This window comes from Melopsittacus undulatus, chromosome 4 (genome assembly GCF_012275295.1).
Source record: "Melopsittacus undulatus isolate bMelUnd1 chromosome 4, bMelUnd1.mat.Z, whole genome shotgun sequence".
Lineage (NCBI taxonomy): Eukaryota > Metazoa > Chordata > Aves > Psittaciformes > Psittaculidae > Melopsittacus > Melopsittacus undulatus.
Window position 1 is genome coordinate 53,758,312 of NC_047530.1, and position 12,197 is coordinate 53,770,508.

At 41.5% G+C, this 12,197-nt stretch overlaps 2 protein-coding genes across 2 annotated transcripts in view; both read right to left on the minus strand.

Moving 5' to 3' along the window:
• The window catches only part of ZNF143 (zinc finger protein 143), a 36,412-nt gene extending 29,995 nt beyond the window's left edge, over positions 1-6,417 (minus strand). Inside the window, exon 1 of the mRNA XM_034061882.1 lies at positions 6,330-6,417. The gene's annotated coding sequence lies outside the window, so the exon portion shown is untranslated. The remainder of the gene's footprint in view (positions 1-6,329) is intronic.
• A 2,125-nt stretch (positions 6,418-8,542) lies between these two features.
• Positions 8,543-12,197, minus strand: part of IPO7 (importin 7) — a 40,702-nt gene continuing 37,047 nt past the window's right edge. The window contains exon 25 of the mRNA XM_005153253.3: positions 8,543-11,529. Coding sequence (XP_005153310.1) covers positions 11,432-11,529 — 98 coding nt within the window. The 3' untranslated portion in view covers positions 8,543-11,431. The remainder of the gene's footprint in view (positions 11,530-12,197) is intronic.

Here is a 12,197-nt window from a genome sequence, read left to right on the forward strand (position 1 = left end):
TTCTCCTACAAACTGGACACCTTTTAATGTATTTTTTCTGATCTCTTGTAAAGGCAAGCAAAACATAATTAAAAAGCAATTTCCACCACATCAATCCTCCATGGTATAAAAACAAGGCTGAAATACAAACCAAAAACCTCTACTGAAGAATACTGTAACAGCAGTTGATCCAGATAAAGGGGTAAGATACACAGTTTATTAGTGAATGACACAATTATTTCCTAGACAGCAAAGAACTGTTGCGAATTACGAATGACAGGCTCTAACCCTGGCCCTGGAGAAGAACCTAATTGAGGCTGGTAGCACTGTCAGTTGCATAAGTATGATGTACACCCTATGAGTGGCAGCACAGCTAACTTGCAGGGATTCATCACACAGAATAGACGTTTGCAGTCAAACTCAAGGCTTTATTTTTTTTCCCCACTCTTTTTGCAGAAACCTTTGTTTCACCAGAGATACATCCTGATTATAATGCAGTTCCAGACTAATTCAATGCCACAGTTTGGTATCTTCAGAAATGACACATAAATGCAAGAACAAACTTATTACTGCCATAACCAAGAACAACTCTTCTGACTTCAGTGTGAACAGCAAGAACCGTATTTAGCCACACATAATTACTTTATGTACTAACAATCATTTTCCCTTATTGTCATTACCATTTTTATGGTAATGTCATTACCATCAGTTTACATTGTGAATTTAATCTACAAATTGTGAATGTTAAAAGTATTGTCAGAGATCAACGCCTGCATTTTATAAAATATAAAAAAAAAAAACCAAAAAAAAACAACCAAAAAACCAACACCAGTGCAAATAAAGAATGTTTAAAATCCTTACTCTAATATTACAAGATCATGCGGTCTGTGTGTCATTTCACATTGTGGGAGTGCTAAGACTGCTCTGTTTTTTGAATACATGGGACTCAAAAAAGACTCACAGATCAGAAAGCCACCCACTAAGAGGTCCTGCACATGCAGAGAAGGCTCAGGCTGATCCCAAATATGACTGCTAACGTTGCATGTTCCTTGAACGTATTAAAGAAGAAATTACTGGTTAATCAATGGAGGCCAGAATAGTTCCATCAGTTTATTCACTGTCAGAAGCGCTGACAAAAAGCTAATTAAACTTATGCTGCAGCTCTGGGACTAGCAAATGCTTAGCTCAATTATCACATTTGCTTTGGGCAGTACTATTACAACAGGACCGCTTCTAAGTAACTACTTCAACCACCAGCACAGCTTCCTGAGCCAGAGATTGGAAACAGATCTGGAAGTTTTCGGAGAAATCAAATTCCAAAAATCCTGCATGAAAGGTAACAAGCAATTGAGATCCATAGAGCATCATCTGCAGAGGTACAGACACCAGGATCTGGAAAATTTTACTGAAGTATAAAAAGTATACTAATGCACCTGCTTAGTGATCAATGCACTCATGAGAACATTATTCTTAATACACTGCTGTACAGGCTTGCTTAAGAGTGGAACATATAATCTGTATAGAAACATCAAATTCAAATATGACTGAAAACACACACCATTCAGAACACTTGTGTGTGCGTGTATGAGATGGTTCGCAGTTGTACTGCAAAAGGAATAATGTAACTCACCTACCAAAACAAGTCAGCGAGTTTCTCTCAGCTTAGCCAGACTTGTATAACCTATGCTCAGTCTCCCTTCTTTTCTAAAAGCAAACCCCATTTCCTCACTGGAGACTGACTACTAATAAATTATTTTTGTTTTAATAGAAAAAAACAACAAAGGCTAAATAATTACATTATTCACACTCTGAATGTTGGGCCTCAGATCAGAAAAAAGCTTAAGCTATGATAGGTCACCTGATTTTCTGCTTCATATTTGTAAACACCTTTACACTTCTAAGGAAAAAAGAAAACAAATATCCAACAAACTAACAAAATCAGACAACCAAACACCTTTAAATAATTTTAGCACACATTAGTGACATAAAGCACTAGGTTTCATTCTAAGTGGATTTTCCCCTAAGAAGTCAAAAAGTAAGAAACATACTTGCTCAACAAACCTGTATTTTTAAAACTACTGGCTTTTGGGGGCTGGTTTTTGTGTGTGTGTGTACCAAATACATACACACAAAGTCCACAAAGAAGGCATACAGATGATGCATGTCAGCATTATATTCAAATTACTCCTAGAAATGAGCAATGATGGCTATCTACAGCAAATAAATACCATTAACTTCTGAAGCACGTCAGGATTAATCTTTAAATCATAAACCTTCCAGTTACACTGGTGAACATTTTAAATAAAACTAGGAATGGTCTGAGAATAAGTGAATATTTAAGGGCTAAAAATCCAGAAGAAACGAGACCAACTATTTCTATCAATGTTTTACTGTCATGTCAGACTTCTCTCTTTAGTTGTCAAGAAATCACAGAAGTGTCTAATTTACATCACCTGCAAATCCACTGAGAGTACCAACAAAACAGGGAATTCTTAGTGGGTTGTTTTGTGTGGTTATGAGTTACTTAGTGATCTAATAACTGCACTGAAAATGTACCAGTGTTAGCCATAACAGTTAACAGCAGTGCATTTTTTTAGTCTATGCTTGTATTTCAGGAACTAAATGAACAGCCAATGGATTGCCAACCTTTACCGTGGAATTACAAATGTAAACTGAAAAATGGTCCATTTGTATATATTCTAAGAAACTCTGTGTAGTGCCATGTTAGCTCAGTATGAATACAATTAGGGTATGAGCAACACCAATTAACCTGCAAAAAGAGATCCATCTTCCAATTCTAGATGCGTCTGTCATCAGAAATGAAGTCCAAGAGCATTAACTCAAGAAGTGTATACAGAGGAAAACATTCAGCAGACAGTAAAATGCAGACTGAGGGAATAACCAAGTTAGTTGTAAGTTAACATTGATGTCAACTCTGAATATCACAGAACTTGCTGGAACTGTAAATTCCCTTCAAAAATGATAATTCAGTTTATTTAACAAGTATTATCTTGGTGGAGCAGAGTACAATCCCACTACACAATTAAAAGAGCAATGTAACCCAGAAAATTTTAGCAGACTAAGTCATTGGAAGCATTCACTAATTTAGTCCAGTTCGGGTTTTAAGTACCTGATGCACACAGGACCAACCATACTCCCTTAAGTAAACACAACGGAGGGAAGATCATGTTAAAGACTTCAGGTAAAGGCAGAACCCCATAAACTCCACTGTGCCATGAGTGAGGCTTCCTTCCCCCCTTCCCCAGAAATGTGGTGTCCAATGGACAGACACCTCCGATTCCTCACTCAACCCTCAGAACAATACCTTTGTGCACCCCTGTTTACAGGAGCTTGCATTTCAGAGCTGAATTCTCACATTCCAGAAGAGGATCCATCTGTTCAGATCACAGTCCATCCTAAGGATCAATAATCTGAGCAGAAACCTTCCGTGTTTTGGGATCTTTTGTGACACAAGGCACAGAAACAGACTACCCAGTTCATGTTCTCTTTCTTCCAGCCTAGAAGAGATTAAAACCCAAAGTACCCACCAATTAACACAAAAAGAGCAGAAAGCCTGCTGTAGAGCTGTAGAAATGCACAAGAGATCTAGCACAGGAAGAAAGCCCGTAGCAAAGGCAAAGGTTGGTCTGAGATGCTATGGTATGTACAAGCACATGTCAGAGCCAGCAGAAGTTACAAAAGACGACATAAGAAGCAGAAATCACATGGGTGATGAAGGAAGAGGTTACAAGTCAAAATGCAGACAGGAAAAGACTAATGAAGGAACTGGGACTCCAAGAGCACTGGGATCTTCCCCGCGGGCACTTCCCTTTTGTCCATTAAAAGGCTTGGAACTGGAAGAATTGCCCTGATTATCAGGAATGTGCTGTTTGCTTTGTGTGTGGAAACTCATCCAAATTCAGGTGAGCCCTATGCTTTGGAAAACAAATAGTTTAGCAGGTGCCAATTAAAGACTCCTCAGGATTTAATAACAATGTTTCTCAGACTCCAACTATGCTGAGAGCACGTTTTAACCCAAACCTCTTAAGGCCAAAATTTACATGCAACAGCAAGAAAGGATTAACATCCCGCACTCTTAAATGAAGCCAAATTACACTGTAAAAGAAGCAACCCAGTTCAAAACTGTAGTCTTTTTAGCTTTAAAACAAAACCTACACATTTTAAGACAAATGCTAAATTTGCACAAATACACACAATGTTTTAAACTATGCCCAGAAAACAGTGTCCAGCGAAATCCCATTTCCACCACCGAAGTGAAACAAAGGGAATCCTCAACCTAATCCCTCCACGGATCGACCAGACCCGCGGGTGAGAAAGCAGCCCTGAGGCAGCCCACTCCAGCAGTGCAGCAGCCTGGGGCAGACCTGCGTGCTGCACAAACTACCAGTCCCTTTCTCCGGGACAGTATATAACAGCAAAGTGTGGGGCCCGAAACAATACATCATTTGAGATATTCTAGAGACAAACATTTTGACATCTATTACCAGGGACTGTTCATCACTTCATTATTGCTGTGTTTGTCTCCTCTGAGAAAATGGATTGCCAGCTCATGACAGAAGTATTTTGATGTTGAAGTATCAAATGCTACACAGGCATGACAGAGTGAAGCTCGTGTGACTTCCCAGCTAAATAAAATTTTACACTCGCTTAAGTGTTTATTTGAGCCTTTAATACAAAGAAAAATAACTCTTCCTCAGATAGGATACTAGAAATGAATCATTATTCCATTACAGTAATGAGAATAGTTCATGTAAGTTATGCAATTTGAAATACATTTCTCAAAATTGCTTAAAATGTTTATTTTTACATCTCATTTAAGCTGCAATCTATTACCAAGCAGTCATATGTTATTTGACTACGTAGCCCTGAGTTTCATTTTTTGCAGTGATTCAGACCAATAGCTTCTGACATATATACAGCTTGAAAACTCAAGACTTTAATGCATGAGATACAAAGAAACAAGCCATGAAAATACAGTTGCATTGTACTCTGCCATTCTAAAGCCCTAGGGCAAATACACAAAGAAGCTAAAATCTACTGCACAGACACTACTTCTCTTAAAAAGCTACCAGTTAAGGACAAACGTGATTTTTCAGGTACAATCATCCTGAAGCTATAAAAGAAATACCTTGCATATAGTCCTCTGAGGTGCAACAGATTTACAACACCTGAAAACGGATCTTGAGTACTGCATGACAAGAGAAAACATTTTCTTTTAAAGTCTGTCAGGTTGAAGCTTTTGTACAACTGGAATCAGGAATAACGTTCTTTAGAAGTACTGGTACAGCTCTGAGAATAACGCGAAGTGTACTTCTTTGACAGATCAAACCAAACCCTTAAGAGATTTTATACACAACTGGAACTGCTCAACCGCAGGCTTGCTTTACCAGCAAACTTAACTAGTACGAAAGTCAGCTCATTTTTTCTTTAGGAACGTCGCATTTAAGGCCTCGTTAAGAAAAAAAAAGAAAAAAAAATCTTTGCGTTACTGCAGACAATTTTTCTAGACAAACACCTTCTCGGTATCCTGTTCTATGAGAAGTTCTAGACAAAAACCGACGAAGGACACAAGAAAAAACAGCTGTGAAACGCTCAAAATCATTTTGCCTGGTATTTTCGCGAGTTGAGATGAGCTAAACCAGACGGCTTCACTAGCTCCGTGCAAAGCCCTTCTCCTGTACTAGCACGGGACCAGCCGCGCTCACGGCAGCCACTACAACACAGCAATGGCAAACCCAAGCAACTTCGTGCGAGAAAACCGCACCGCTCCTTCCCCAGCGCGTGCGGGCCGAGCCGCACGTTAGGCCGAGCAAGCTCCGGAGACAATTAACGCCGCTTTGCAAGCTTGCTCTTCGTCAGAATAGAAACGACACAATAAAAAACGGAAAAAGAAAAAAAAAAGGCAAAAATATATCAGCCAGATTCAGGCGCGGTGGGAGTGGGGCAGGGTGCGCACCAGGACACCCCTCCAAGCCCTGTTGCAGCGGCTATCGGGAGCCCCGCACCCACGACGGGGCGGCCTGCCTGGGGCGGGGGGGGGGGGGGGGTCTGCGGGCCCCGCGGTGCGGGCTGCCGGCGGGCAGGCGCGGACAGGCCCGGTGAAGGAGCAAGGGGAGGGAAGGGGCTGGGCCGCGCGGAGCGGGCGGATGGCGGAGCCGCGGCTTTATTGGTGTGGGTCGGTGCCGGCGCTGCCCCCGCTCGCTGCCCCTCACCGCCTGCTTGCGCTCGGCGAGGCCCGTGGCGGCGGCCGGCGGCGGAGCGCAGCCCCAGCCGGAGATGGCGGTGGTTAGAATAAGGCACACTGGGTAAAAACACATTTATATACTAACCTCGCCGAGAAATTTTCCAACAATTCCTCCGTCCGACCACCATGCACCAGGACAGGAAACGGCCGCCTCAGCGCCCGCCCGCCTCAGCACCGCCCCGAGCAGCGCGGGCGGGCCCGGCGCACAGCGCCACCGCCGCTCCCATTGGGAGCTCCGCGCCGCGCGTCACCGCCTCCGCTCGCCATTGGCGTCCTCCGGGCCCCTCGTCAATGCCCATTGGCCCATTGGCGGCCCTGGTCCCGCCCCGCAGCTTCATGGCGTCTCTGTTATGCTGGGTTCGGGGCCGCGGCCGCCATTTTGTACAGCGGGGAGCGAGGCAGGAGTGCGTCAGCGGGGGAGCAAGGGAGCCGGGCGCCATTTCCTGCCGCAGGGACCCCGCGGGCCGCTCAGTGGGCACCGCGCGGAGGGAGCCGGTGAAGGAGGAGAATGTGCGGCCCCGGGCGTGCCCTGAGGCGGCTGCCCCAGGCATCCGGAGCGGCGCGGCCCGAGATGGACGCCTGAGGCTGTGCCGCCAGGGACCGGCGGCTCGCCCGCAGCCGCCGTGGGCTCCAGCCCCCACAGACGGCGCCGGTGTGTCCCGCTGGGCCTGAGGTGCCGCCGTGTCCGCGGAGGCAGGCGGTGCGCGGGGCTCCGAGGCCCTGCGGCCGGGCTGCCCGGGGTACGTTATCTTCTGCCATTTCAGCCCCGCTCTTGTGGTTAAGGACGCTCTTGTTAAAGCTACATTGAGAAGAAGCGTGCAGCAGCCCAACAACGGCTCCTCGGGCAATTAAAGGATATTACAACTATTTCGGTAGATCATTTTTGAAGAAAATCCAACACTGCAATTACCATGAACTATGACCACTGAATATGCCCAGATCTGTAGGGCTTACTTGAAGTTTTTGAACATAAGACATTGAAGCATTTAAGATTTCTGTGCCTCCAGAATGATAGCTCTCAATTCTCGCAGTCAGTAACAGCTAAACTAGCTTATTCTGGAATAGGGCAAACAGCAGTTTTCCTTTCTTAGTCCCAAGTTTTCCTTCTTGTTTATTAATTGGAAGCTTTCACCCACCCAGAACACAAATCACTGCCATCACATTGATTTGACGTACAGTAGCAGACCCACGACAAGATAGAATTCGGTTTTGGGTTTACCAACTCCTTTATGTTTATAGATCACTCATTAACATCTGTCAGATCCTCAACTCCTGTCCTATTTTGAAGTGCTTGCTGTTTCTAGCATCAACATTTTGTTGTAAAATGCAGAAATACGACAATACCAAGCCAGTGATAAACCGTTTAAGACAGAAGCTACATACTGATAGTAATCTGTATCACAACACTATACAGCTTTTGCTCATTCCTGGTTCTGGGTATGTGGAAGGCCCCACAGAACACAGGGAAGAGAAAAACCCAGCTCACGGAACTCAATTCGGCTGTTACAGACTGTAAAAGCAGAATACAGGCAGCCTTGGGTGTTCCAAACTTCCAGATTTGTATGAATTTGTACTTTTGCCTTCAGGTGAAAACTTGGGATACTGAACGGAGCGGAAATGCAAAACTGCAGTGCTCTTCCTAACTACATTTAACAAAAATAACTAAAATGCTCACTTGTGCATAGATATTCAGAGGTGGTTTTCATCCACTGCTGATCACATACCAAAGATGAAAAGTGAGAATAGTTAGCAGGAGAACATATGTATGAGGAAGGACTGAAAAGGACCGCACTGGAAACGTGCAAAAATAAAACCTGCTAAGCTTCGTGATGTTTCTGTTTGAGAGCTGATGGTGGCAAGAGGAAGAAACTTCCTTTAGAATAAAAATCATAAGGCGATTGAGGTTACTAGACATTATTAAAAAGATCTGCTTGTTTATTGTGAGGTATTTGGTAATTATTCCTCTGCAGACTTCGTGAATCTTGCAGTAGTAATTCTGGGCTACAAGAGATTTGAACAGAGCCTTGCTGTACTGTGCTGACAACTATGAGAAATTCTTTTAAGGGGAGTGATTCAGGAAAAAAAAGTTACTAAATTTATCCAATATGGCAACATATTAAAAAACAGTGTTTGAGAAAGCGTCTTCTACTTAACACAGTTAAAGAGAACTGTGGTTGTGCCTAACATTTGCCTGAAGAAGTATTTTAGAGAGGAAAATAGAAAGCTTAGAGCTATGTAACGAACAGGACTCTAAAGTACTATAATACAGCTGCATTCAAAACACCACACTGAGATGAATGAAGATAGGGGTTTGCTTTAGATGTTTATTAATCCAAGATCTTCCATAATAGAAAAAAACAGAGGCTTTAAATTTCCCACCTCTTCCTTTAGAGTTGCATTATCCTTGAAAATGGAATGGATAAGTGCAAGTTCTAGGAGGAAGATCAATTTTAAATGTGACATAAGTGTTATCACTGAAATTGATATATTGCATCACAAAATGCACTATCACCACCAACAACAATGCAAAATTGTTTTGCAATTTATATAAATACATTTCTTGGAGCAAAAGAAAGCAAAGTTCTAAATCCATTCTTAAAAAATATGCTCCTTGCTAACCAGTCTAGCGACACAAAAGCACCCTTGAAGTAAGACTGTATTCCTCACACCAAGATAAAATTCTTCCCTTGACTCTTGACTTGAAAAATGTAATTGTTCCAGAAAGGACAATGGCACTAAAATTGGTGATTTTCCCCTCATTTTTTCTGTATGCTTTGTTTATGGAGCCTTCTCACTCCTGCTCTGTTGTATCTTCCACTGAGGCAAAGTGTCTCATCCATCCTAAAAGGTTCTCTTACATTTCTGGGGATGTGTAACAAGATAAGCAGATACCAACAAGCAGATGCTCAGGAATTATTTATGTCAAACTGGGCATTTTTCAAGGTCAAGGAATGCACAGGAAAAGGCATGCTGTAATTATGTCTCTCACTTTTTGTCCACAAAAATAAAACCTTGTCTAGAGATATCTTGAAGCCGGTGTACACCTGTACGTGCTCATGAGCTACACATTTACAAAACCCAAACAGTTCTGCTATATGCACTTGGCCAGTCAGCTAAAGATTCAAAAGTACTACTGTGGTACTCATACCACTACTGTAATGGATACTCTCATTCAAGGCTTAATTTTTTAGGCTTTTCCACATCAGGTGCAATATCCATCCTGTTAAGTCCACAATCTGCTTTTAAAGTGTCCCTTTGGTATTCGGCTAGGGCAACGTGGCATTATAGTCCTGGCTCAGTCTCTCACATAGCACTGCGTGTGCAGGGAATTCTGTTTGCCGAAGAAAGGCAGACTAGAGAGTAGTGACTGGAAAAACCCATTACACCTGCCCAGAGAAGTGCTAGCGGTTGTGCAGCAAATGGAAGGCAGAGCATGGTGCTGGTCAGCTCATCAAGGAAACCCCAAACCACCAATTCCTGCTACTCTGCTGATGCAAAAAAACACACCACACAAACCAATTTTCTGAAGACTGCATTTTGAGTATCATAATATATATATATGTTCATTTCATTTTTACAGATATAAACTCAGATTATTTTAACCTGTATTTAAATTTTGGAGGCTTACATTAAATTAAGGTAGCTTGTTTAATATCCATTGTAACAGCAGGTGACATTTTTATATAAAAACAGCCAAAAAAAACCCCAAAAAAACAACAAAACCCAAAACATTTGATTTAAAAGACCTGACACCAACGATCTCAAGGGAAGATCAGAAACCTATGGATTTTTGCTTTTAGAAAAGAAAAAGGGGGCATTTAAGCCAACCCATTCACAGCATCTCCCTGCTGGCTTCTTCATACAGTGGTTTTGATAGTGGTCCCAGAGGGATCTGTATTTTGCCTCTCTAGCTAAAATACTAGTAGTTACTATAGCAACTTTGAAGGAAGAAAATTGTGGCTTCAAAAATGAAAGATTGGCAAAACTTCAAATATACTGTCTGGATCAGGCAGACAACAGCACACATGAATACTGGGAGCGCAGGAAGAGGGGGACTGAAATGCAAGAGTAGTGCACCTGCACTACTACACAGGCTGAAAAATACAAAGATATTTTGCAAAGTTAGGGGAAAAAATTACCTTTGCAGGTGATAGCCCAGATTAGCCAAATTAAACTGCTGTGTTTTTAAACAGACTGCATGTATAGATGTTTCATCCACATACTTCAATTGACTCTGTAAGAGCAGAACTTCACACCCCGTATTTATCTGCTTTAGAAAAGATAACATTTTCCTCAGTGCTTACAGTACATACATGTATCCAAATTTTACCTTGTACAGTGAGATCTTTAAGAAAAACAAAGGACACAGAGGGTGTTGCTATTTTTTCTTTAGCAGCAATGAAATATCACTAACCCCTTTTTACATAACCGAATTCAAGTCACAACCAGAGGTGACTGCACCACAAAGTCACCAGGTACAAAACTGCTAGTTCATTTTAAATTAATACCTGGAAATTATTTTCCCCAATACATCCCTTATTTTTTATTTTTATAAACAGCAAACATTTTGCTATTTTTGTACATAGGCTAGCAGGCTTGTTTCAATATGAAAGTGCTAATTCATTTACAGATTTATCAGTTATGTAGTGCTACATTAAGTGTCCAATATTCTACATATGAACAATCTTTATAAATGGAAATGATGGAGATTAAGTAAGGCTATCTGATTACCTTATCTTATTTACATTAAAAGAACAGACACCCAATAGGAAGGGAGAAATGGGAAATAAGTTGGGCAAATACTCATACTGCCACAGGTGTAAAAATCAAGTCTGCCTTTTAGCTTGTACTGTAAATGAGACATTTTAAATAGTCCTGCAGCCCATGCCTGTATTTTTTCTTCAGAAAAAGAAAAGCTGCCTTCATGATGTCCCCCTCTTGATTTCCAATTTCCAAAGTGTGTCATTTGAAGCTTTAAATTCAGATTCTTCCTATCTTCAATAAAACCTCTAGTTTGCTTTCCAGTATTAGGTTGCATGACCAGGTCCCTCTTCTGGGGCTTTTGTCCAATCTATTTATCAATTAGCTTAGAGTGAGTTGTAGATAACATGAACCAGTTCTGGAACCACTATTGGGAGGAACACAAGCTCTTCACTACAATCACACAGTAGCAGGAAAAGTGATAATTCAATTCATTCCTGGGGCAGGGCCTCCAAAATTAAATGAAGTTGGCACAACCGGAGCATTGAATTTGTATCCTCCATGCTTTTCAATCATTTTGGATTCTAAAACAAAACAAAAAAAACAGAAGGAAGATATTTTAGTGTGTGTGTAGGGGGAAAAACAGATTAAGATTTTGTGACTGACCGTTTTGAGGCTCTCAGAGATAGAGGTTTAATGTGGGGGTAGCCAAGAGAGTGATCGGCACCCACAAAGTGGAAGGGTGCCAGGCCCCAAACAACAGATGGACTATTTATTTATCAATATTGTTATAGCTTTGCTTAAATTAACTTATCTTTTAAAAGCCCACAATTCAGCTTTTGGACATAAGTTTTTAATTTTTCACATTTCAGAAATAGGACCTGAATGGATGGTGGACTTCTAAACTTGCTAATAGTCACCCAGTTCTTTCTAATTAATAGACTTTTCAATCAAATCAGTAACAGAGCACATGTACAAAAAAGCAGTACACAGATATTAACTAAATATTCTAGTGTTCCTATCTCAATTCAACAATACAAGGAGAGACAGACACTGAAGCACATGAAACAGGCATTTCACTATACCCACATTTCCTCACCTGTAACTAGGCAAACAATCTGCAGTTTAGGTTACTAGATCATATAACAAAATTCTGAGAGAAAACTACCAAGTTCATCCTTCTCATTTTCAACCAAAACTTAAGATCTTTAGGCATCTGGGGCCCACATATCCATCACTGCAAATAACAATG